Source organism: Rhinopithecus roxellana, chromosome 7 (assembly GCF_007565055.1).
Source record: "Rhinopithecus roxellana isolate Shanxi Qingling chromosome 7, ASM756505v1, whole genome shotgun sequence".
Lineage (NCBI taxonomy): Eukaryota > Metazoa > Chordata > Mammalia > Primates > Cercopithecidae > Rhinopithecus > Rhinopithecus roxellana.
The window spans coordinates 23,508,052-23,532,005 of record NC_044555.1 but is presented as its reverse complement, the minus strand read 5'-3'; the positions used below and the strand labels follow the sequence as shown (position 1 = coordinate 23,532,005).

Genomic DNA, 23,954 nt, shown 5'->3' with positions numbered 1-23,954 from the left:
TCACAATCATAAAAATAGTGTCACAGCTCCTCAATCAATTCTCAGATGTGAACCAGTTCACAGACACAGAAACTCTTGAATTGAAAAGGAGGCCAGATCCCCTTGAGCAAGGACCCTGAAACACTGCCAAAAATGGATATTATTAATCTATCTCCCAACATTTCCCAAAGGAACCTAAAGCCTTATGCCAGGGTAACTGTGCATAGGAGAAAAGAAAATAAACCTTTCAGGGACTACTATTGGTTCTGATATTAATTCCAGGAGGCCTAAAACATCACTGTCAGAGTAAGGTTTTATGGAGGTCAGGTGATCAATGGAGTTTTAGCTCAGGTCCACCTCACAGTGGGCCCAGTGAGTCCCTGAGTCCATCCTATGATTATTTTATTTTAAGAATGAATAATTAGTGTAGATATACTCAGCAACTGGCAGAATCCCAAAGAATGACTTTTGCAGTGAGGGCTATTATGGTGGAAAAGGACAAGTGGAAGCTACTAGAACTTCCTTTACCTAGGTGATATGGTTTGGCTATGCCCCCACCCAAATCTCATCTTGAATTGTAGTTCCCATAATCCCCACATATCATGGGAGGGACCTAGTGGAAAGCGATTGGATCATGGGGATGGTTTCCCCCATGCTGTTCTCGTGATAGTTCTCACAAGATCTGATGGTTTTATAAGCATCTGGCATATCCCCTGCTGGCACTTCTGTTTCCTGCCACCATGTGAGGAAGGGTGTGTTTGCTTCCCCTTCTGCCATGATTGTAAGTTTCCTGAGGCCTCCCCAGCCATGTGGATCTATGAGTCAATTAAACGTCTTTCCTTATAAATTACCCAGTCTTGGGCAGTTCACGCTGGGGCAGCATGAGAATGGACTAATACACTAGGAAAATAGTAAACCAAAAGCAATACCGTGTTCCTGGAAGGATTGCAGAGATTAGTGCCACCATCAAGGACTTGAAAAAATACAGGGATGGTGATTCTCACCACATCCCCATTCAACTCAAATATCTTACCTGTGCAGAAGACAGATGGAATTTGGAGAATGGCAGTGGATTATCATAAGCTTAATCAGGTGGTGACTCCAATTGCAGCTGCTGTTTCAGTGTGGTTTCATTGTTTGAGCAAATTAATACATCTCATCTGGTATGCAGCTATTGATCTGGCACATGCCTTTTTCTTCATACCTGTCCATAAGGCCCACCAGAAGCAGTTTTCTTTCAGCTGTCAAGGCCAGGAATATACTTTCACTGTTCTACGTCAGGGGTATATCAACTGTCCTACCCTGTGTCATAATTTAGTTTGTGGGGGATCTTGATCATCTTTCCCTTCCACAAGAAATCATGCTGGTACATTACCTTGACTATATTATGCTGATTGGGCTGATTGGACCTAGTGCATGAGAAGTAGCAACCATTCTAGACTTATTGGTAACATATTACTATGCCAGGGTGTGTGAAATAAATCTGACAAAAATTCAGGGGCTGCCTTCTTTAGTGAAAGAAACTAGGGGTCCAGTGGTGTGGAACATGTCAAGATATCCCTTCTAAGGTGAAGGATAAGTTGTTGCATCTGGCCCCTCCTGCAATGAAACAAGAGGAACATAGAGAAGATGTAGGTCAAAGAATAGAAAGTTATGGTATGTAGGATGAATGTCTACATATCTAGTGTACAACATGAGGACTATAGTTAATAATATTGTATCATATACTGGTAATTTGCGAAGGAAGCAGATTTTAGGTACCTTTATTACAACAACAACAAAATTGAGATGATAAGCATGTTAATTTGCTTGACTGGAACTCAGGGTTCTACAACAAGTCCAGGCTGCTCTGCAAGCTACTCTGTCACTTGGGCCATATGATCCAGCAGATCCAGTGGTGCTTGAAGTGACAGTGGCAGAGAGAGATGCTGTTTGGAGCCTGATATGGTTTGGCTGTGTCCCTACCCAAATCTCATCTTGTATTCCCATGTGTTGTGGGAAGGGCCCGGTAGGAGGTAACTGAATCATGGGGACAGGTCTTTCCCTTGCTGTTCTCATGATAGTGAATAAGTCTCACGAGATCTGATGGTTTTTAAAATGGAAGTCTCTCTTCACAAGCTCTCTTGTCTGCCACCATGTGAGGTGTGCCTTTCACCTTCCACCATGATTTTAAGGCCTCCCCAGCCATATGGAATTGTAAGTCCAATAAACCTCTGTCTTTTGTAAATTGTGCAGTCTCAGGTATGTCTTTATTAGCAGCATGAAAATGGACTACTACAGAGCCCTTGGCAGGCCCTTATAGGTGAATCACAGTGCAGGCCCTTAGGATTTTGGAGGGGGATCCCTGCCATGCGCTGCATTTAACTACTCTCCTTTTGAGAAATAGCTCTTGGCCTGCTACTGGGCCTTAGTAGAGACTGAACAATTAACCATGGTAACCATGGGCCCCCAAGTTACCATGGGACCTGAACTGCTATTCATAAAATGAGTGTTATTTGATCCATGAGGTTATCAAGTTGGGTGTGCACAGCAGCACTCCATGAAGTGGAAGTGGTTGTGTGTGTGTGTGTGTGTGTGTGTTTGTGTGTGTGTATACATAAAATCATGCCCAACCAGGCCCTGGAGACACAAATACCCTATGATCAGTTGGCAGAGGAAGAGAAGACTCGGACCTGGTTTACAGGTGATTATGCGTGATATGCAGGCATCACCCAAACATGGACAGCTATAGTGCTACATCCCCTTCCTGGAACATCCCTGAAGGACATTAGTGAAAGAAAATTATCCAGTGGGCAGAACTACAAGGAATACAACTTTTTCTCACTTTTCTTGGAAGGAGAAATGTCCAAACATGGGATTACATCCTGATTCACAGGTCGTAGCCAATGCTTTGGCCAGATGGTCAGGGACTTGGAGGGAACATGAGTGGAAAACTGGTGATAAGCAAGGTTGGGAAAGAGCTATGTGGATAGACTTGTCTGGGTGAAAAATGTGAAGATAGTTCATCTCATGTGAATGCTCACAAAAGGTGACCTTAGTATAGAAGGATCTTCATAATCAATTGGATAAGATGACATGTTCTGTGAATACCAGTCAGCCTTTTTTCCCAGTCACTCCGTCATCATGCAATGGGCTTGATGAAAAAAGTGGCCATGGTGGCAGGGATCGAGGTTATGCATGGGCTCAGCAAAATGGATTTCCACTCACCAAGGCTGACCTGGCTACAGCTGCTGCTGAGTGCCCAAACTACCAGCATCAGAGACTAACACCAAGTTGCCAATATGGCACTATTTCCCAGGGTGATCAGCTGTCTACCTGATGGCAGGTTGATTACATTGGACTACTTCTGTGTTAGACTATTTTTTTGTTGTTTACAACAGAATACCCGAAACTTGGTAATATATAAAGAAAAGAAATTTATTTCTTACAGTTATGGAGGCTGAGAAGTTAAGGGGTTGCATCTGGTACAAGTCTTCTTTCTGGTGAGGACCCTCATAGAGGTTGTTTTTGTATGCCCAAGGTGGTGCAGGGCATCACATGTTGAGGCAGCTGAGGAGTATGCTCACATGGAGCTCAGGTCTTTCTTCCCCTTCTTATAAAGCTGCCAGTTTTACTCTCATGATAACCTATTAATCCATTAATCCACGAATGAAAAATTAATCCATTCATGAGGGCTCTGTCTTTTAAAGGCCTCATCTCTCAATACTGCCACATTAGGGATTAAGTTTCAACATTAATTTTGGAAAGACATTGAAACCATAGCAACTTCCATTATAAAAAGGCAGAATTTTATTACTGGAATAGACATTTACTCTGGATACTGGTTTGTCTTCACTACATACAATGCTTCTGCAAAACTACCATCCATGGACTTACAGGATGCCTTATCCACTGTCATGGCATTCCATACAGTATTGCTTCTAATCAAGAAACTAAGTTCACAGCAAATGCAGTGCTGAAATGAGCTCATGCTCATGAAATTCACTGCTCTTACCAAGTTCCCCATCATCTTGAAGTATCTGGCTTGACAGAACAGTGGAGTGATCTTTTAAAGATTGCAAGCTAAGTGACAATACCTTGCAGGGCTAGAGCAAGGTTCTCCAGGAGGATATATATGCACTGAATCAGAGTCCAATATATGGTGCTGTTTCTCCAATAGCCAGGATTCACAGGTCCAGTAATCAAGGAAGGGAAATGGAAGTGACACCACTCAGTAACAAGCCTTGTGACCCACTAGCAAAATTTTTGCTTCCTTTCCCCACAGCCTTATACTCTGCTGGCCTAGAGGTCTCATGCCCAAAGGGAGGAGTGCTTCCACCAGAAGATACAATTATTCCATTGATCTGGAAGTTAAGATTGCCACCTGGCCACTTTGGGATCCTCATGCCTTTGAATCAACAGGTAAAGAAAGGACTTACTCTGATAGTTGGAGTAATTCTGACTACTAAGGAAATCAGATTGCTACTCCTCAATGGAGGTAAGGAAGAGTATGTCTGCAATGTAGGAGGATCCGCCAGGGCCTCTCTTAGTATTACCATGTCCTGTAATTAAAATCAATAGTAAACTATTACAACCTAATTCAAGTAAGACTCCTAATGTCCTTAGGAATGAAGGTTTGGGTCACCCTACCAGATAAAGAACTATGACCAGGTGAGGTGTTTGCTGAAGGCAAAGGGAATACATAATCAGTAGTGGAAGAAGGTAATTATAAATACCAGCTACTACTATGTGACCAGTTACAGAAATGAAGACAGCAGTCACTATGAGTATTTTCACCTTATTTTGTTATATGTTTGTGTTTGCATGTGTATGTGTGTGTGTGTGAGTGTGTAGCAAATATCTTTTTCTTCTCTTATCTCCTTTTCATGTAACACAAGATGTATGAACTTTTTATCATAGTATTTAACTTATGAGATATCAAAGAGATTAAATGCAAAGACTTCACATCTTCTCCTGGGGAAAAGGTTATTCACTTTCCACTGCATGCAGGAGAGTTGTATAATGTTAAGTAGAAGTATAGCCTTGATATTGTCTTTTTTGGGGGATAAAGTATGGTTTAAGAGATGTATGGGTGCCAATTTGACGAGCGTTGGACTTGTGATGGTTAATGTTATATGTCAACTTGGAGGGTGTTTTGGGATGAGATTAATGTTTAAATCAGTGAACTTTGACTAAGCAGATGGCTCTCCACAATATGAGTAGGCCTCAGCCAATCAACTGAAGGCCCGAATAGAATAAAATGGCTGACCTCCCTGAGCAAGGGGGAATACTCTAACAGACTGCCTTTGGACTTCATCTGTACCATGAACTCTCCTGGGTCTCAAGGCTGCCAGTCCACATAGCAGATTTGGGACTCACCCCAGCCACCATAATTTCATGAACCAAGTCCTTATAATAGATGTGCTTAAATATATGTATACACATCCTCTTGGTTCTGTTTCCCTGGAGAACCCTAATACACAGGGTAACCCTATAATCTTAGGGTAGTTACTGAATATAGAATAGAGGACAAACATGTATGCCTCCATTTAACCTTCATAATTATTGTCTTGACTAAATTCCCCATGGCTATAGCATCCATGGCCCTAAAATATCCAGTAGTGGACATGGACTCTCAGACTCATCAAATAATAAATCAAAATTAGATTCTTTGGCATTTACAAACTGACTTGAAGAAATGAGCCTCCATGAAAAACTCCCCAGCAATATACAGAGCTAAGAGAGCCTAGTGTCAATTAGACATTAACAAGACAATGGCTCTTAGCTCAAGATAGAGCCTTCAAAGGATTGCAACCCATTTTACAAGGCCTATTTAGATAAGAGGGAGGGTGATTATATCCACTGCTTCTCCATTTAACAGCTTAATTTGGCCCGTTCCTAAACTTGGAAAGAATGAATGAGACTTCTTGATGAATTACCACAGCCTTTATGCTGTGGTCCCAGCAATTAGACCAACTAATTATTATTACAATGGAAATTATTGACTCCATCCAATCAGCAACTGATAAATGTTTTGCTATTGTATATTTGGCTAATACATTCTGTTTAGTGCATACTTCAGTAGCCTCTCTTCCTTCCCCTCCAAAGTGAAATGGTACACCTTTACCTGGCTACTTAGAGGGTACCTCAACAGCTCTGCTATCTCACACAGTCTTTGGAGGCAAGACCTTAACTGCATCTAACTTTCTCCAGGAGCACAGATATGACACCACATTGATAACATTCTTTTCTAAGAGAATTCTTTAGAACACTCATTCAGGACATACAAATATTCTAAGAAGGAGCTCACAAAAAGGGGATGGAACACTGCCCCATACAGGGCATGAAGTCTTGCCACCTTGTTTCAATTCCTGAAAATTATTGGTAAACTGAGGTCTGTTCCATCCCGGTCAATATTAAAGCATGCCGAACATATTTAGGCCTTTGTGGGTTCTGGAGGCAACATTTTCCTCACTTACAAATTTTACTTTGGCCCATTTATGCCATTACTTGCAAAATAGGCCCACCTTGAGTGGGACTCCCTCCCAGCAAAACACTCTAGAATTTTTTCAACCATATTAGTGCCACTCCCACCCTGAGACTTCTTCACTGTAGAGGCTTTAGCATCCTCCTCTAATGCCTCTTGGAGTCTTTGTACCATCCATGATGGCTATGAGTTGCCCATGACCTTCTGATGCAAGAAACTGCCTTCGTAGGTCTTATGCTGTATATTGTTAGAGTGGCAACGCTGGATATGTACTGGAGTCTCCTGGAAATAGAGGCTCTCATAGCCACTCAGCTCATTACCTTCCATTTCCAGCTAATTCTGCCTTGGATCTTGGAAGCAGCACCCTACAAACTCATCACAGCCACTAAAGTCTCTTTGTTACAGGAGGGAACCAAACCTGGGCCCTCTGGCATATCACACTTACAGGTGGGGATGGCCTCCCCTGTCCTCAGTCCTTTGCCAGATGCCATGGTGCTGGATGAGGCTACCCCTTTACCAGACCCTTTGGCTACTTGGAGACCCCTGTAGAATCAACTGAATGAAGAATAATGGGAGTTTGTCCACTTTATGGATGCACTGTCATAATCACACATAATGGAGCTCAGTGGATTGTTGCTGGGTTTTTTTTTTTTTTTTTTTTTTTTTTATCCCTTATTTAGGATGTCTCTGATAAAGAACTGGACCCAAAGATCAGTTTGGCCAACCTTCAGGCTATTATCTTAGCAGTGGATGCCTGGGTCACTAATTGACCCCCTCTGTAAATATTTAGACCCTTAAGTCATTGCCAATTATATGGTTGTCTGGTTTGGACAATGGCAGCAATATAAATTCCTTATCCAGTGTGTCTTTTGGGGTATGGAACTCCGGGAATCTCTTGCCTCACAGATACCAAACTATAAGTCAATACCACACATGCCTTTACATATAATAAAACTATAATACAAGGCCTCATTAAGACACTCCTTATTGCTGTCAGAGTTCCAGACGTCATTTATTACAACCAAGACACTCATTTCACTTCTCAGAATACACAATGCTGAGCTCTAGAATGAGACAGTTGATGGAACTTTCATCTTTCTTATAGGTATCAGGCTACAGACCTCATAGAGCACCATAATGGATTATTTAAATCTGTTTACATTCAATTACAAAAACATAGTACATTTTATTTCTCAAACATCAGGAGTAAATTGTAATAAGGAAGCTGTCTCTTTTTTTGTTTTTTTGTTTTTGGATGTTTGCTGACGGCGTCTTAAGCCTCCACCTCGGTTCTCCATAAGCCCTGCATTTGGACAAGCTAAAGAAATTCCTGCGTGCTCTCTCCTTTGTTGTTGAAAGGAGTTTCAAACCATGCAAGTCCCCAGCTGCACACTGGAACCCTCACCCCAGCACCCCTAACCACCATAAAAACTGTAAGCTAGTCTCCTTTCCTAGCTCTATCAAGACATTTTCAGATCAGCTTTGGAAGCCTGCCTTGCTCTCCCAAAAGAGCCTCATTATGCAAGTAATAAACTTTTGAATACCCTGTTGATGTGTATACAGCATTATTGCTCTCGATATCTAAACCAAATTTTGCATGGGGTCCATTCTGTGTCTTTAGAGTGGCCATAACAGGTGGCTTATGTTTGTAAAAAGAATCATTAGGTGGATATATAAAAGGAGAGTGGAGTTGTAGGGGAATGGCTCCTCCATGATGACCTGGCACCCTTGCATGTATCCATATAGGCTTGAACTGCAGCTAATCTGAGTTTTGGTTAAATGCCTTGTGATTCTCCCAGAACATGAGAAGATCAGAGGCTGTAAGGAGCTGCTATAAGGCTTTCTCTCAGTCACTTCCCTCTCTCTCCTGAGAGGCTGTCTTGAATGAATTTCTCATCACTTACCAGATTCTGATGAGGTACGGAACTTTCTGTCCTGTGCCCTTTGGAATAGAGCTGCAGAATATATAACCACTCAGCCACAGTATAGATTTGGCTCCTCAGCCAGGGAGTATCCCTCAACTTGCATTATAGTCATCTGGCCCCTTTTGTTTCTTTGTTGTCTTTTAGGGTATATGAGACAAGGACCCGGGGAGTTGGCCTCTTTGGTTCATTCTTTGCACTGTTTATGTAAGTACTAAACTGTCTCAATCTAAAAGTGTTTCCTTGTATCTTTACCAGTCAAATCAGTCAGGCCTTGGCCTTGTCTATATGAGCCTGTTACCATATAATCCTAATTGCTGTCTTATGTCTTTTACCTGTAAATTAAAATAATTAGGATATTTGTGTTCATTCAAAGGTTCTTACATTAAATAAATACTGAAGGATTACCATGTTTTTAACTCATTTGTATTTGGGAAGCCTTAAGCCTTCAGTGAATTATCAAATGCAGCTGTGGTGCCAATTTAACACCTAAGGGTGCTAAAGCACACAGTACTTTATGAAGCTAAGAAGTCAGGAATATATTGTTACTGGAAAATCCTGAAAAATAAAGGCATGGTTTATAGATGAAATATTCTTCCCAATTAAAGGAAACTTAAAGAGGAACTTGATCAGAGATGACAGTCTTATGGTATCTCATTTTTCATATTTTCAGGTAAACAAATACCTGGCAAAATAACAGCTATGTATCTTTCACAAGTAGAAGGTGTGACAACCATTTATATAATAAACATGTTAGGAACATCTGTGGGATGCCATATTCCAGGCTCTGTGCCTGACTCAGGACACAGAGACAACCCAGTCTGGGTCTCAGAGCCAGTGGACCTCAGAATTAAGAAGAGAGAGATATTCAGGCTACTAAGTATAATTTTGATAAGAACTATGACAAAACAGGGCTGGGCATGGTAGCTCATATCTGTAATACCAGCACTTTGGGAGGCCAAGCCAAGCAGATTGCTAGAGCCCCAGAGTTTCAGACCAGCTTGGGCAACATAGTGAGACTCCATCTCTACAAACACTAAAAAAATGGCCAAGTGTGGTGGTATACACCTGTAGTCCCAGTTACTCGAGAGGCTAAGGCAGCAGGATTGCTTAAGCTGCAATGAGCTATGATCATGCCACTGTACTCCTGTCAGGGCAACACAGCAAGATCCCATCTCTATGAAAAAAGAACTTTTTCAAAAAATATCAAGAAGGGCTTCTCAGAAGCAGTGATTTACAAAAGTAGGGACTGTAATTACTGCAAATTTACAGATGAGAAAATTGAAAGTTAGAGAGGTAAACTAATCTGGCAGAGGCCATACAGCCTCTAGTCAAGAGAGTTTTGAGCCATAGCTTGTTGGATTCCAAATCAATAAATTGTTTTAGTTTACACCCACCAAACTACAGCTTCCCTGGCTCTGCTCGCCTCCAAACTTTAAAAAAATCTGCTACAATCAGAGTAGACTCAAATTAGAAAACAGTTTCCAGGGAAAACTTGATGAAAGTTTTTCTGGTATATCATGGTGCCTTCTCACCGGGGAATCTTGGAACTGAAAGCTCTGTCCAGCTATGACTGGTAAAAGACTCTAAGGTAAACTTTTCACCTCCCCTTTTCCCAGTAACAGTTGGTTCTGGGGAGCTGCTTGCACTTGGGATTAGAACACACTTAAGGAACAGAAGTAGAAGGGGCAGCTTCAGCTTCAGTACTTCACACTTAGGAAGGAATTCATCTCCCCTAGGAGGGACCTCTTATACTCTTCTCACTTTCTGCCTGTTCCTTCTTGACTCACAAAAACATCAGGGCAGACTCCACATTTGTTGATGTAAGCACGGCCTTTACAGAATTTTGGCCTTTACAGAATTTTAAGCATAGTCCAGAACTGAAGGAGTATCTGCAATCTGTGAAATGCAAAATGGTTCACTGAAGTCAGGAATGTTAACTGCTTAATTTCCTGTTTTACCTACCTTCAAATACAACTTTAAACTTAATTATATGCAACTAACAAGTCTACAGCTATTGTTTCCCTAAAAACCATTTAAAAAGTGGCTTATATAGGTTTTTATAAAATTCCATAAACTTTCTCCTTGGAGACTCCACCTCTTTGATTTTTCACATTTGTATGAACTGGTATGTAGGTGTTATCAAAACCCCTGCTCACCAGCATATAAGAATCCATTCTTACTTTCCAGTATGAATAAATAAGAATTTAGCTTTTCCTATTTCAGTGGGCCAAATTAAAAGAAAAAACTGCTAACATTGGTCTACAGCAAGGGAACTGCTAGCCACTCAGGGTATTTCTCCCTTCTCTTTTTGGGCATTTGACCTCTTGGGCCAGAAGCAGTATGCCACAGCCAACCTTTTTTAAACAATCTAAATATTTTCCTTTTTTTCTACCTTATATATTAGGCTTAATAAGAAGAACTCCAGTAATTATTTTTATAAACTTTATTACGGAAAATGCCAAACATACAAAAATAGAGATGAACATATATAATGAACCTCATTTTAGCCATCACCCAGCTTCAACAATTATCAAGGCCAATTTCGTTTCATCCATCTTTGCAATGCACTTAACATTCAGACTTACTATTTTGAAGCAAATTCCAAGAATCATATCATATCAGCCACAAATGTTTGAGAATGTAGATGAGGACCCTTCTTTCTAACATAATGATAAAACCATTATCCTAATACCAAATACCCCACCAATGTTCAAATTACCCCGATTGTCTCATAAATGTATTTGTTTTACAGTTCGGTCAAATCACAATTCAAATAAGATCCATACAATTGGTTAATATGTCTCTTAAGTCTCTTTAAATCTATAGGTTCATCCTCCATCTCTTTCATCCTTGCAAGTTATTTACAGAAGAAACTGAGTCATGTGTCCTGTAGTTTCTTATAGTCTGGATTCTGCTGATCTCATCTCCATGGTGTAAAATAATGTTTCTCTGCCCTATTTTCTAAAGATTAGGAATTATTTCTAGGGGCGTGGTCAAATTTAGGTTCAATGTTTGAGCAAATATTTTAAGAGATGGGGTCTCATTATATTGCTCAGGCTAGACTAAAGCTCCTGGGCTCAAGCTATTCTTCTGCCTCAGCCTCCTGAGGCAGATGCTTAACACTGTGCCTGGCTTTGCAAATATGTTTTATAGATGGTGTAGAATACTGCCATCTGGAGGCACATGTCTGGGATGACACAGACATAGGAGTAAGAATTTTTGCTTTCTAGTATCTCACAGCTGCCTTGAAGCAGTTGTGTGACACTTGATAAACAAAAGTCACATATATGCTAGACAGATTAGAAAGGGATTGTTTAACCATTCAGTATCATTACAAAATATGAACTATTTAAACATCTTCAGTGATGTCTACCATATTCTAAGCAATATCTTATATGCTAGATATATAAAAAAGACTAAGGAAACAAGTTCCTTGGATTCAAGGGCATATAATCTGGTGGGAAATACAGACACATAATCATAAAAGCACACAAAAGGCCACAGGTGCCAAGTTAGAATTCTGTACAGATACAGCGGTAGTGCAACAACCTGGAGAATAGTCATTGTAATAAACAGGGAAGAAGTGTCCAAAAGCATAGGATGAGCTGTGTCCTTGGAGTGCGAAAGAGCTCATCTGTGCTTCACAATTCCATTCATCCATTCACATACTTGATCCTTTCAAAGTAAATCTGAACAACATCTATGCCATTCACCTAAAAAAAAAATCTTATTAATAGTGTTTTATTGGTTCATCAATTCCTCTAATCAACAAATATTTATTGAGCTCCTACTATGGCTCATCAACCATTTTGAATTGGAAAAGCCTCCAGTTAATTATCCAATGCAGTTTCCCTGTGAGGCCAGATGAGAGCCTGAGGGAATAACAGATTGTCCCAGGTACATTATGAAGCTGAGAAATCGGGAATATACTTGTAGTAGACATTTCTAATCTGTGGATCAATGACAAATATCTCCAAATTCCAGGCAGTGTTCTAGGCTCTGAGGATATGGGGGAGGATTCAGTCTGGGTCCTAGTCCTCGAAAAGTTCATATTCTAATAGGCCAACAGTCATTCAGAAAGATGATTGCAATGTGAGAATGATGCTGAGAATATTTGTTTTGACTGGTGCTTCCACAAAAGGAACTCTGAAAAAGAAAACTCTGGCCAGCTGTTAGTACTGTAAGCTCTAACCTCCCTTTTCCCAGTCAACAACTATGGAGGGAAGAAATGCTTTTTCTTACAGTTGAACTCCACTTAAAGGCAAGTGAGACAAGGAGCAGCTCCAGCATCAGAGCCCTTTAAAGCATCTATCCCACAAGGGCCCCCTAATGTTGCTGTTTCTTTACAAGCTCTTACATATACACACTTCAATTTTTATCGATTTTCTAAATACAAAAATGTTGAAATCTTTACAATGATTCTGTCAAATGAAACTATATACAGGACCTAAAAATATTTATAGCCACCTTTCACCCCTTTCAGGGTTACTTCTTTCAAAGGTGACCTGATCGACAGAACATAGGTTTCTTAGAAAATATGTTAACCATCCAGAGCAAATTCTGTATCAAGCAACCAAACTTACCTTTACTCCAACATGTTATCTTCAAAATTTTTTTAGAATAAGAAAAAGTAGATAGTTGTCCAGTGGGGCACGAGGGGAAAGTCAGTCTTTTTTTTTTTTTTTTTTTTTTTTGAGACGATCGCCCAGACTGAAGTGCAGTGGGGCGATCTCGGCTTGCTGCAACCTCCACCTCCCGGGATCAAGCGATTATCCTACCTCAGCCTCCCGAGTAACTGGGATTACAGGTGCGCACCACCATGCCCAGCTAGTTTTTGTATTTTTAGTAGAGACGGGGTTTCACCATGCTGGCCAGGCTGGTCTCGATCTCCCGACTTGGTGATCTGCCCGCCTCGGCCTTCCAAAGTGCTGGGATTACAGGTGTGAGCCACTGAGCCCAGCCCCCGCCCCCACCCATACTCTCTTCAAAAACTAAGCTTTTCCTCAACTGTCATGGGAGATGAGATCTAGAAGAGGAACCTTGAATTTACATAGCGAAACCCAAAATTTCTTAATAGAAAGTGCGTAACAGTGACCCATAGAACAAGACTCTGTCTCAAAAAAAAAAGGAACCCCAAATACCTGTCAATAATGTTTAAGAGATATGACATAGTCTAGGTTGCTCTAGAAATTAGGAATGATCTTTTCATTCGAATACCCTCTTCACAAAGTACGCTTTCCTTCTACCTAATTTCAGACATGGCTGGGGGAACAGAGGAAGGTCCAGAAGAGAGATTTAGGTATTCTAGATGGGATTCCTGACTTCAAGCAAGTATTGAGGCAAACGTGAGAGCTTTTAATTTGGCACCCAGAAAAGGTTGTCCTGTGAGACAAAACAATTACTCCGTATCATTGAGAGGTTGTTCAGGTATCCTAATAGTTTGACAACTCTGTACCAGCTGAACATCACTAGAGCTAACTCAACTGGGATGTAATCGCCATAAAAGATTCCATTCCTGTGGTTACTGAGAGTCAGGGAGGCTTAAGTGGAATGTCACTACATTCAAATATGGGAGGGAGACCACTTTCTTTCAAAAACAAACTTAAATCCAGAGAACCATGGTTCTTCTACGGTATCCAGTTAAGGGGCAATGGGAGTTGGAAGTTGAGCATGGGAAATCAAATTCTGTGAATAGTTTTTCTGGTAAGATGTGCTTGGCTAGCAGATCCCCAGCAGCATCTATTCAATAAGGTTAATCTACATGGGAAATAGCGATTTAAAGTCAGCAGTGAAAAATTACTTGTGAAAATTTTTTGAAAACCAAATGATCCACATAGAAATAGAAAAAGAAATTTTTGAAAGGGGCAAATGAGATCCCATTTCTGAGGCTAAAGTGACTGTCGAGTGCAGAAAGAGCACAAGATGTAGAATTTCCTAATGTTTTTACAAATTCAGAACTGATTTTTTAAACCAACTCCCACCACAGAAAGGCTCCCTGACAAGGGCGAACACTGTGAAGGAGAAAACAATTCAAGGGAAAAAAATACTAAAAGATGACCACACAACCAAGCTGGTCAGACTTTAAAGGCCTCCACTACCAAACAAACCACAAGGCTGGTATCAAAAATGCGCACGCACGCTCACCCACGACTATGTGTGAAATGTAAAACCAAAAACATCACAGGGCGCACAGGCAGACACACACACACTCCCTACACGCTCCCCACCCACCCCTTGCCCCCCCCCAAACAGCCCCCAAAAGCAGGGTGAACAGTTAAGGCACCTAAAACCCCAAGCGGCATAGGCTTCCCCGAAATATTTTACAGTGTAACCAAGAAGCGATTTTGAAAGCAACTGAAAAACGTGCAAACTGAAAACAGGGCCTGGCAACAGTTTGCAAGCGTGATTCAGAGGGTATGCCAAGGAAACAAAAGCCTCCCTCCTCCCCGTGAGACTGCACATGGCACAAGAGGTGCTCCAGGCGGGATGCATTTTAAGCGAGGCAGACAAACAGAAGTCTGTGTGGGCGCGAGCGGTACATACTAGGGATCGCTATCTGGCGAGGATGGGGCCATGGAGTTTCCATTGGTTGGGGAACCGCCCAGCTTTAGTTTCTCCAGATATTCGGCGTGTACGGGCTTGTGGCACTGGAGAACCTTGATGGCATCTTCGACTTTGAACCACTCTCGCTTCCTCCCAATGCTAACCGAATCTTCCCAATCCTCCAGCAGCTCCGTGACAGTCAGTACATACACGTACGTTCTGTGCTTGCGGTCCTGGTTCTGTTCGAAGACGCCCAGGAGCCGGCCTAACTTCCCCTTGACTCCCGCCTCTTCGTACACCTCTCGGACCGCCGCACCGCCCGGCTCCTCCTCGGGCTCCATGCCCCCGCCCGGCACGATCCAGCGGTCCGGGTACCGGCTGCTACTCACTAACAGGACCTCGTCCTCGCGCTCGCTCCGGAAGCACAGGCACGCCGCCCGCTTCTTGAACCCCTCCGGGTCGTAGGTCCGCGTCTGGTTGGGTTTGCACTTCATCCTCGAGGCAGCCTCCTCGCTGCTCCCTGCTGTGTGGGCCGCTGACCCCACTGCTGCTGCTGCTGCTGCAGGGGAGCAGCCGAGGTGCTGGGAAAAGAAAGGGCCGAGGCGAGGGGCAGGGAGAGAGAGGAGCCTCCGTCTGCCTGCGAGCCCTGGGGCGGAGAGAGAGATGAAGCTGGGCGGGGCGCCGGTGGAGGCGGGGGCAGCGAGGCGTGTCAGTCAGCCAGTCCACCAGTCCGATGGGCGGCCGGCCGGACCCGGGACCGCTGGAGTGGAGGAGGCGCCGCCGCCCACGAGCCCGCGACTCTCCACAGAGCCCACCCGCTTCTGCGAGGTGAAGCGCATTCTCGGGCACGTCCACGCTCCCGTTCATGTGCGCGTTCGCAGAGGAGGGCGAGGGGCGAGGGCGGGGGTCGAGGGGCGGGAGCGGGGTTCTCGTGGCTCCCACAGCGCGCGAATCCTCGGGCCCACTGCGCAGGCGCTTCGCACTTCTGGGACCGGGAACCTCCTTGGCGCAAAGCGAAATTCACTGCATTGTGACTTTGGCGACTGCCTCCACGTGTGCCTTTGACCCAAAGGCACTGTGGCTCAGCAGGACGTTTCTCCTCTCCCTCCCCACTGCGCTGCAGGAAACCCACAGGCAGTTGTTTTACACATGACAGGGGCAAAGGCAGCGCCGTCATCATCCTCCCCCACTATCAACCATTCTGGCTTACTCATGGGACCTGGGCCCTGGTGTTGTCAGAACAACACACGGGATTCTTGGCAGAGTAGCTGGGCATCTTTGCTGAGTCACATGATGCAGTATTATTTCAACAGGTTCCCACCTTGCAGAGCATCTTGGCGCAGCCAGTAATTTAACGCTTTTCTTTTTTTTTTTTTTTTTTTTCTTTTTCTTTTTTTTTTTTTTTTTTTTTTTTTTTTTTTTTTTTTTTTATTATACTTTAAGTTCTAGGGTACATGTGCATAACGTGCAGGTTTGTTACATATGTAAACTTATGCCATGTTGGTGTGCTGCACCCATCAACTCGTCAGCACCCATCAATTCATCATTTATATCATGTATAACTCCCCAATGCAATCCCTCCCTCCTCCCCCCTCCCCCCTCCCCATGATAGACCCCAGTGTGTGATGTTCCCCTTCCCGAGTCCAAGTGATCTCATTGTTCAGTTCCCACCTATGAGTGAGAACATGCGGTGTTTGGTTTTCTCTTCTTGTGATAGTTTGCTAAGAATGATGGTTTCCAGCTGCATCCATGTCCCTACAAAGGACGCAAACTCATCCTTTTTTATGGCTGCATAGTATTCCATGGTGTATATGTGCCACATTTTCTTAATCCAGTCTGTCACAGATGGACATTTGGGTTGATTCCAAGTCTTTGCTATTGTGAATAGTGCCGCAATAAACATACGTGTGCATGTGTCTTTGTAGTAGACTAATTTATAATCCTTTGGGTATATACCCAGTAGTGGGATGGCTGGGTCATATGGTACATCTAGTTCTAGATCCTTGAGGAATTGCCATACTGTTTTCCATAATGGTTGAACTAGTTTACAATCCCACCAACAGTGTAAAAGTGTTCCTATTTCTCCACATCCTCTCCAACACCTGTTGTTTCCTGACTTCTTAATGATTGCCATTCTAACTGGTGTGAGATGGTATCTCATTGTGGTTTTGATTTGCATTTCTCTGATGGCGAGTGATGATGAGCATTTTTTCATGTGTCTGTTGGCTGTATGAATATCTTCTTTTGAGAAATGTCTGTTCATATCCTTTCCCCACTTTTTGATGGGGTTGTTTGTTTTTTTCTCGTATATTTGTTTGAGTTCTTTGTAGATTCTGGATATTAGCCCTTTGTCAGATGAGTAGGTTGCAAAAATTTTCTCCCATTCTGTAGGTTGCCTGTTCACTCTGATGGTAGTTTCTTTTGCTGTGCAAAAGCTCTTTAGTTTAATTAGATCCCATTTGTCAATTTTGGCTTTTGCTGCCGTTGCTTTTGGTGTTTTAGACATGAAGTCCTTGCCCATGCCTATGTCCTGAATGGTACTACCTAGATTTTCTTCTAGGGTTTTTATGGTATTAGGTCTAACATTTAAGTCTCTAATCCATCTTGAATTAATCTTCGTATAAGGGGTAAGGAAAGGATCCAGTTTCAGCTTTCTACTTATGGCTAGCCAATTTTCCCAGCACCATTTATTAAATAGGGAATCCTTTCCCCATTTCTTGTTTCTCTCAGGTTTGTCAAAGATCAGATGGCTGTAGATGTGCGGTATTATTTCTGAGGACTCTGTTCTGTTCCATTGGTCTATATCTCTGTTTTGGTACCAGTACCATGCTGTTTTGGTTACTGTAGCCTTGTAGTATAGTTTGAAGTCAGGTAGCGTGACGCCTCCAGCTTTGTCCTTTTGACTTAGGATTGTCTTGGCAATGCGGGCTCTTTTTTGGTTCCATATGAACTTTAAAGCAGTTTTTTCCAATTCTGTGAAGAAAGTCATTGGTAGCTTGATGGGGATGGCATTGAATCTATAAATAACCTTGGGGAGTATGGCCATTTTCACGATATTGATTCTTCCTATCCATGAGCATGGTATATTCTTCCATTTGTTTGTGTCCTCTTTGATTTCACTGAGCAGTGGTTTGTAGTTCTCCTTGAAGAGGTCCTTTACATCCCTTGTAAGCTGGATTCCTAGGTATTTTATTCTCTTTGAAGCAATTGTGAATGGAAGTTCATTCCTGATTTGGCTCTCTGCTTGTCTGTTGCTGGTGTATAAGAATGCTTGTGATTTTTGCACATTAATTTTGTATCCTGAGACTTTGCTGAAGTTGCTTATCAGCTTAAGGAGATTTTGGGCTGAGACGATGGGGTTTTCTAAATATACAATCATGTCATCTGCAAACAGGGACAATTTGACTTCTTCTTTTCCTAACTGGACACCCTTGATTTCTTTCTCTTGCCTGATTGCCCTAGCCAGAACTTCCAACACTATGTTGAATAGGAGTGGTGAGAGAGGGCATCCCTGTCTTGTGCCAGTTTTCAAAGGGAATTTTTCCAGTTTTTGCCCATTCAGTATGATATTAGCTGTGGGTTTGTCATAAATAGCTCTTATTATTTTGAGGTACGTTCCATCAATACCGAATTTATTGAGCGTTTTTAGCATGAAGGGCTGTTGAATTTTGTCAAAAGCCTTTTCTGCATCTATTGAGACAATCATGTGGTTCTTGTCTTTGGTTCTGTTTATATGCTGGATTACGTTTATTGATTTGCGAATGTTGAACCAGCCTTGCATCCCAGGGATGAAGCCCACTTGATCATGGTGGATAAGCTTTTTGATGTGCTGCTGAATCCGGTTTGCCAGTATTTTATTGAGGATTTTTGCATCAATGTTCATCAGGGATATTGGTCTAAAATTCTCTTTTTTTGTTGTGTCTCTGCCAGGCTTTGGTATCAGGATGATGTTGGCCTCATAAAATGAGTTAGGGAGGATTCCCTCTTTTTCTATTGATTGGAATAGTTTCAGAAGGAATGGTACCAGCTCCTCCTTGTACCTCTGGTAGAATTCAGCTGTGAATCCATCTGGTCCTGGACTTTTTTTGGTGGGTAGGCTATTAATTGTTGCCTCAATTTCAGAGCCTGCTATTGGTCTATTCAGGGATTCAACTTCTTCCTGGTTTAGCCTTGGGAGAGTGTAAGTGTCCAGGAAATTATCCATTTCTTCTAGATTTTCTAGTTGATTTGCGTAGAGGCGTTTATAGTATTCTCTGATGGTAGTTTGTATTTCTGTGGGGTCAGTGGTGATATCCCCTTTATCATTTTTTATTGCATCTATTTGATTCCTCTCTCTTTTTTCCTTTATTAGCCTTGCTAGCGGTCTGTCAATTTTGTTGATCTTTTCAAAAAACCAACTCCTGGATTCATTGATTTTTTGGAGGGTTTTTTGTGTCTCTATCTCCTTCAGTTCTGCTCTGATCTTAGTTATTTCTTGCCTTCTGCTAGCTTTTGAATGTGATTGCTCTTGCCTCTCTAGTTCTTTTAATTGTGATGTTAGAGTGTCAATTTTAGATCTTTCCTGCTTTCTCTTGTGGGCATTTAGTGCTATAAATTTCCCTCTACACACTGCTTTAAATGTGTCCCAGAGATTCTGGTATGTTGTATCTTTGTTCTCATTGGTTTCAAAGAACATCTTTATTTCCGCTTTCATTTCGTTATGTACCCAGTAGTCATTCAGGAGCAGGTTGTTCAGTTTCCATGTAGTTGAGCGGTTTTGATTGAGTTTCTTAGTCCTGAGTTCTAGTTTGATTGCACTGTGGTCTGAGAGACAGTTTGTTATAATTTCTGTTCTTTTACATTTGCTGAGGAGTACTTTACTTCCAATTATGTGGTCAATTTTGGAATAAGTGCGATGTGGTGCTGAGAAGAATGTATATTCTGTTGATTTGGGGTGGAGAGTTCTATAGATGTCTATTAGGTCCGCTTGGTGCAGAGATGAGTTCAATTCCTGGATATCCTTGTTAACTTTCTGTCTCGTTGATCTGTCTAATGTTGACAGCGGAGTGTTAAAGTCTCCCATTATTATTGTATGGGAGTCTAAGTCTCTTTGTAAGTCTCTAAGGACTTGCTTTATGAATCTGGGTGCTCCTGTATTGGGTGCATATATATTTAGGAGAGTTAGCTCTTCCTGTTGAATTGATCCCTTTACCATTATGTAATGGCCTTCTTTGTCTCTTTTGATCTTTGATGGTTTAAAGTCTGTTTTATCAGAGACTAGGATTGCAACCCCTGCTTTTTTTTGTTCTCCATTTGCTTGGTAGATCTTCCTCCATCCCTTTATTTTGAGCCTATGTATGTCTCTGCATGTGAGATGGGTCTCCTGAATACAGCAGACTGATGGGTCTTGACTCTTTATCCAGTTTGCCAGTCTGTGTCTTTTAATTGGAGCATTTAGTCCATTAACATTTAAGGTTAATATTGTTATGTGTGAACTTGATCCTGCCATTATGATATTAACTGGTTATTTTGCTCGTTAGTTGATGCAGTTTCTTCCTAGCCTCGATGGTCTTTACATTTTGCCAAGTTTTTGCGATGGCTGGTACCGGTTGTTCCTTTCCATGTTTAGGGCTTCCTTCAGGGTCTCTTGTAAGGCAGGCCTGGTGGTGACAAAATCTCTAAGCATTTGCTTATCTGTAAAGGATTTTATTTCTCCTTCACTTATGAAACTTAGTTTGGCTGGATATGAAATTCTGGGTTGAAAATTCTTTTCTTTAAGAACGTTGAATATTGGCCCCCACTCTCTTCTGGCTTGTAGAGTTTCTGCCGAGAGATCTGCTGTTAGTCTGATGGGCTTCCCTTTGTGGGTGACCCGACCTTTCTCTCTGGCTGCCCTTAAGATTTTTTCCTTCATTTCAACTTTGGTGAATCTGGCAATTATGTGTCTTGGAGTTGCTCTTCTGGAGGAGTATCTTTGTGGCGTTCTCTGTATTTCCTGAATTTGAATGTTGGCCTGCCCTACTAGGTTGGGGAAGTTCTCCTGGATGATATCCTGAAGAGTGTTTTCCAACTTGGTTCCATTTTCCCCCTCACTTTCAGGCACCCCAATCAGACGTAGATTTGGTCTTTTTACGTAATCCCATACTTCTTGCAGGCTTTGCTCATTTCTTTTTCTTCTTTTTTCTTTTGGTTTCTCTTCTCGCTTCATTTCATTCATTTGATCTTCAATCGCTGATACTCTTTCTTCCAGTTGATCGAGTCGGTTACTGAAGCTTGTGCATTTGTCACGTATTTCTCGTGTCATGGTTTTCATCTCTGTCATTTCGTTTATGATCTTCTCTGCATTAATGAGTCTAGCTGTCAATTCTTCCACTCTTTTTCAAGATTTTTAGTTTCTTTGCGCTGGGTACGTAATTCCTCCTTTAGCTCTGATAAGTTTGATGGACTGAAGCCTTCTTCTCTCCTCTCGTCCAAGTCTTTCTCTGACCAGCTTTGATCCGTTGCTGGTGATGGGCTGCGCTCCTTTGCAGGGGGAGATGCGCTCTTATTTTTTGAATTTCCAGCTTTTCTGCCCTGCTTCTTCCCCATCTTTGTGGTTTTATCTGTCTCTGGTCTTTGATGGTGGTGACGAACTGATGGGGTTTTGGTATAGGTGTCCTTCCTGTTTGATAGTTTTCCTTCTGACAGTCAGAAGGACTCTCTGTTGGTCTGTTGGAGATTGCTTGAGGTCCACTCCAGACCCTGTTTGCCTGGGTATCAGCAGCAGAGGTTGCCGAAGATAGAATATTGCTGAACAGCGAGTGTACCTGTCTGATTCTTCCTTTGGAAGTGTCCTCTCAGGGGTGTACTCCACCCTGTGAGGTGTGGGGTGTCAGACTGCCCCTAGTGGGGGAATTCTCCCAGCTAGGCTACTCAGGGGTCAGGGACACACCTGAGCAGGCAGTCTGTCCGTTCTCAGATCTCAACCTCCGCGTTGGGAGATCCGCGGCTCTCCCCAAAGCTGTCAGACAGAGTCGTTCGCGTCTGCACCGGCTCCCGCTACTTCCCCTGTTGGTCTTCAGCTGTGCGCTGTCCCCAGAGGTGGAGACTACAGAGACAGGCAGGCTTCCTTGAGCTGCTCTGAGCTCCACCCAGTTCGAGCTTCCCAGCGGCTTTGTTTACCTACTTAAGCCTCAGCAATGGCGGGCGCCCCTCCCCCAACCTCGCTGCTGCCTTGCGGATAGATCGCGGCAGACTGCTGTGTTAGCAGTGAGGGAGGCTTCGTGGGCGTGGGACCCTCCCGGCCAGGTGTGGGATATATTCTCCTGGAATGCCTGTATGCTTACAGCGCAGTATTGGGGTGGGAGTTACCCGATTTTCCAGGTGTTGTGTGTCTCAGTTCCCCTGGCTAGGAAAACGGATTCCCTTCCCCCTTGCGCTTCCAGGTGAGGCGATGCCTCGCCCTGCTTCAGCTCTCGCTGGTCAGGCTGCAGCAGCTGACCAGCACCGATTGTCCGGCACTCCCTAGTGAGATGACCCCAGTACCTCAGTTGAAAATGCAGAAATCACCGGTCTTCTGTGTCGCTCGCGCTGGGAGTTGGAGACTGGAGTTGTTCCTATTCGGCCATCTTGCTCCGCCCCCCATTTAACGCTTTTCTTAAACCCCTGTTCACAACCTGCCTGACCTCCCTGCGCCTCAGTTTCCTCATGGGTACACTCCTTGCCTCCTTGCTGCAGCCATTTGCACTTCGATGCACATACACCTTAAAGACCAGAGCACCACCCATCTAGTAGTCCTGCGTTAAAGCCCAAAGACATTCTCCTGTTCTCCACACACTCTACCCTTCTGTTTCTCTTTGATAAGCACCACTTGGGGTTTGGGAAACCATGCACGTGGAGATACCATCCTATTTCACGATTTTATTTTATTTTATTATTTTATTTTTTGAGACACAGTCTTGCTCTGTCGCTCTGTAGCCAAGGCTGGAGTGCAGTGGCGCGATCTCGGCTCACTGCAACCTTGGCTTCCCGGGTTCAAGCGATTCTCCTGCCTCAGCCTCCTGAGTAGCTGGGATTACAGGTGCTCGCCACCACGCCTGGCTAATTTTTGCATTTTTAGAAGAGACAGGTTTCACCATGTTGGTCAGGCTGCTCTTGAACTCCTAACCTCGCCATCCGCCTGCCTCGGCCTCCCAAAGTGTACTATCAACCACCACAAAACAAACAAAATACGAAGGGGTCCTAAAAATATGGTTAGGACTTAGTAGTACAAAGTGGTTCAACTTCTACACAGAACTTTGAAACATGATTTGAATGAATCATGAGACACTCTAGCAAAACTAGCAGACTAGTGGGGTGTCTGGGGTCGAGAGGGGCCAATCCAGGCTCTGACCACAGGGCAGGACTGCTTCACAATTGCCAGGTACTATCTCTGTCTCACAAGAAAGAAGTGCCATTTTCTAGTCTATTCGGTCAGTTCTACATCACGCTGTGCCTGTGCAGTAGTAGGTCTTTTCTGGGGAAATATTTGTGGCAGGGAAGAGGAATAGGATATTATAACATGGAAAGAGGCACAGACTGAAACCCTACTGGAAAAGTCTGGATATGGAGATCCACAACTTAAAACAGACTTAATACAATACCAAGGGAATTTTTAAATTATCTTTTCCCCAAACTTTCATAGTTGATATTGTTTGGATATTTGTCCTCGCCCAAATCTCATGTTAAATTGTAATCCCCAATGGTGGAAGTGGGGCCTGGTGGGAGATGTTGGGATCATGAGGGTGGGTCCTTCATGGCTTGGTGCTGTCTGTGTGATAGTGAGTGCTCACGAGATCTGGTCACTTAAAAGTGTGTGGCACCTTCCCCTGTCTTGCTCATGCTTTTGCTATGTGATGCACCTGCTCCCTCTCTGCCTTCTGCCACCATTGTAAGCTTCCTAAGGCCACCCCAGAAGCTGAGCAGCTGTTGGCACCATGATTCCTGTAAAACCTGCAGAACCATGAGCCAATTAAACCTCTTTTCTTTATAAATTACCCAGTCTCAGGTATTTCTTTATAGCAATGCAAGAATGGTCTAATAAC

The 23,954-nt window shown here is 43.0% G+C and overlaps 1 protein-coding gene and 1 long non-coding RNA gene across 4 annotated transcripts in view; one reads left to right on the top strand and one right to left on the bottom strand.

Annotated features, from left to right (window-relative positions):
* Positions 1-23,954, top strand: part of LOC115898722 — a 105,686-nt gene that overhangs the window by 57,900 nt on the left and 23,832 nt on the right. The window contains exon 2 of the long non-coding RNA XR_004058410.1: positions 8,515-8,574. This is a non-coding gene — a long non-coding RNA (uncharacterized LOC115898722). The remainder of the gene's footprint in view (positions 1-8,514; positions 8,575-23,954) is intronic.
* Positions 10,799-15,547, bottom strand: LOC104671374 (diphosphoinositol polyphosphate phosphohydrolase 3-beta). 3 transcript variants are annotated; one of them, XM_010374843.2, is made up of 2 exons: positions 14,914-15,547; positions 10,799-12,083 (listed from the first exon to the last, which is right to left on the bottom strand). In XM_010374843.2, coding segments are annotated over exons 1-2 (495 nt in total). In that variant the 5' UTR covers positions 15,408-15,547; the 3' UTR covers positions 10,799-12,082. The 3 variants fall into 3 exon arrangements, with proteins under 3 accessions (XP_010373145.1, XP_030790341.1, XP_030790340.1); XM_030934481.1 differs by lacking the exon at positions 10,799-12,083 and adding an exon at positions 12,123-12,531; XM_030934480.1 differs by lacking the exon at positions 10,799-12,083 and adding an exon at positions 12,123-12,516.

What these genes read in the sequence shown, in the direction of transcription:
- LOC104671374 (XM_010374843.2), bottom strand. Translation starts at nt 15,407, where the DNA reads ATGAAGTGCAAACCCAACCAGACGCGGACCTACGACCCGGAGGGGTTC.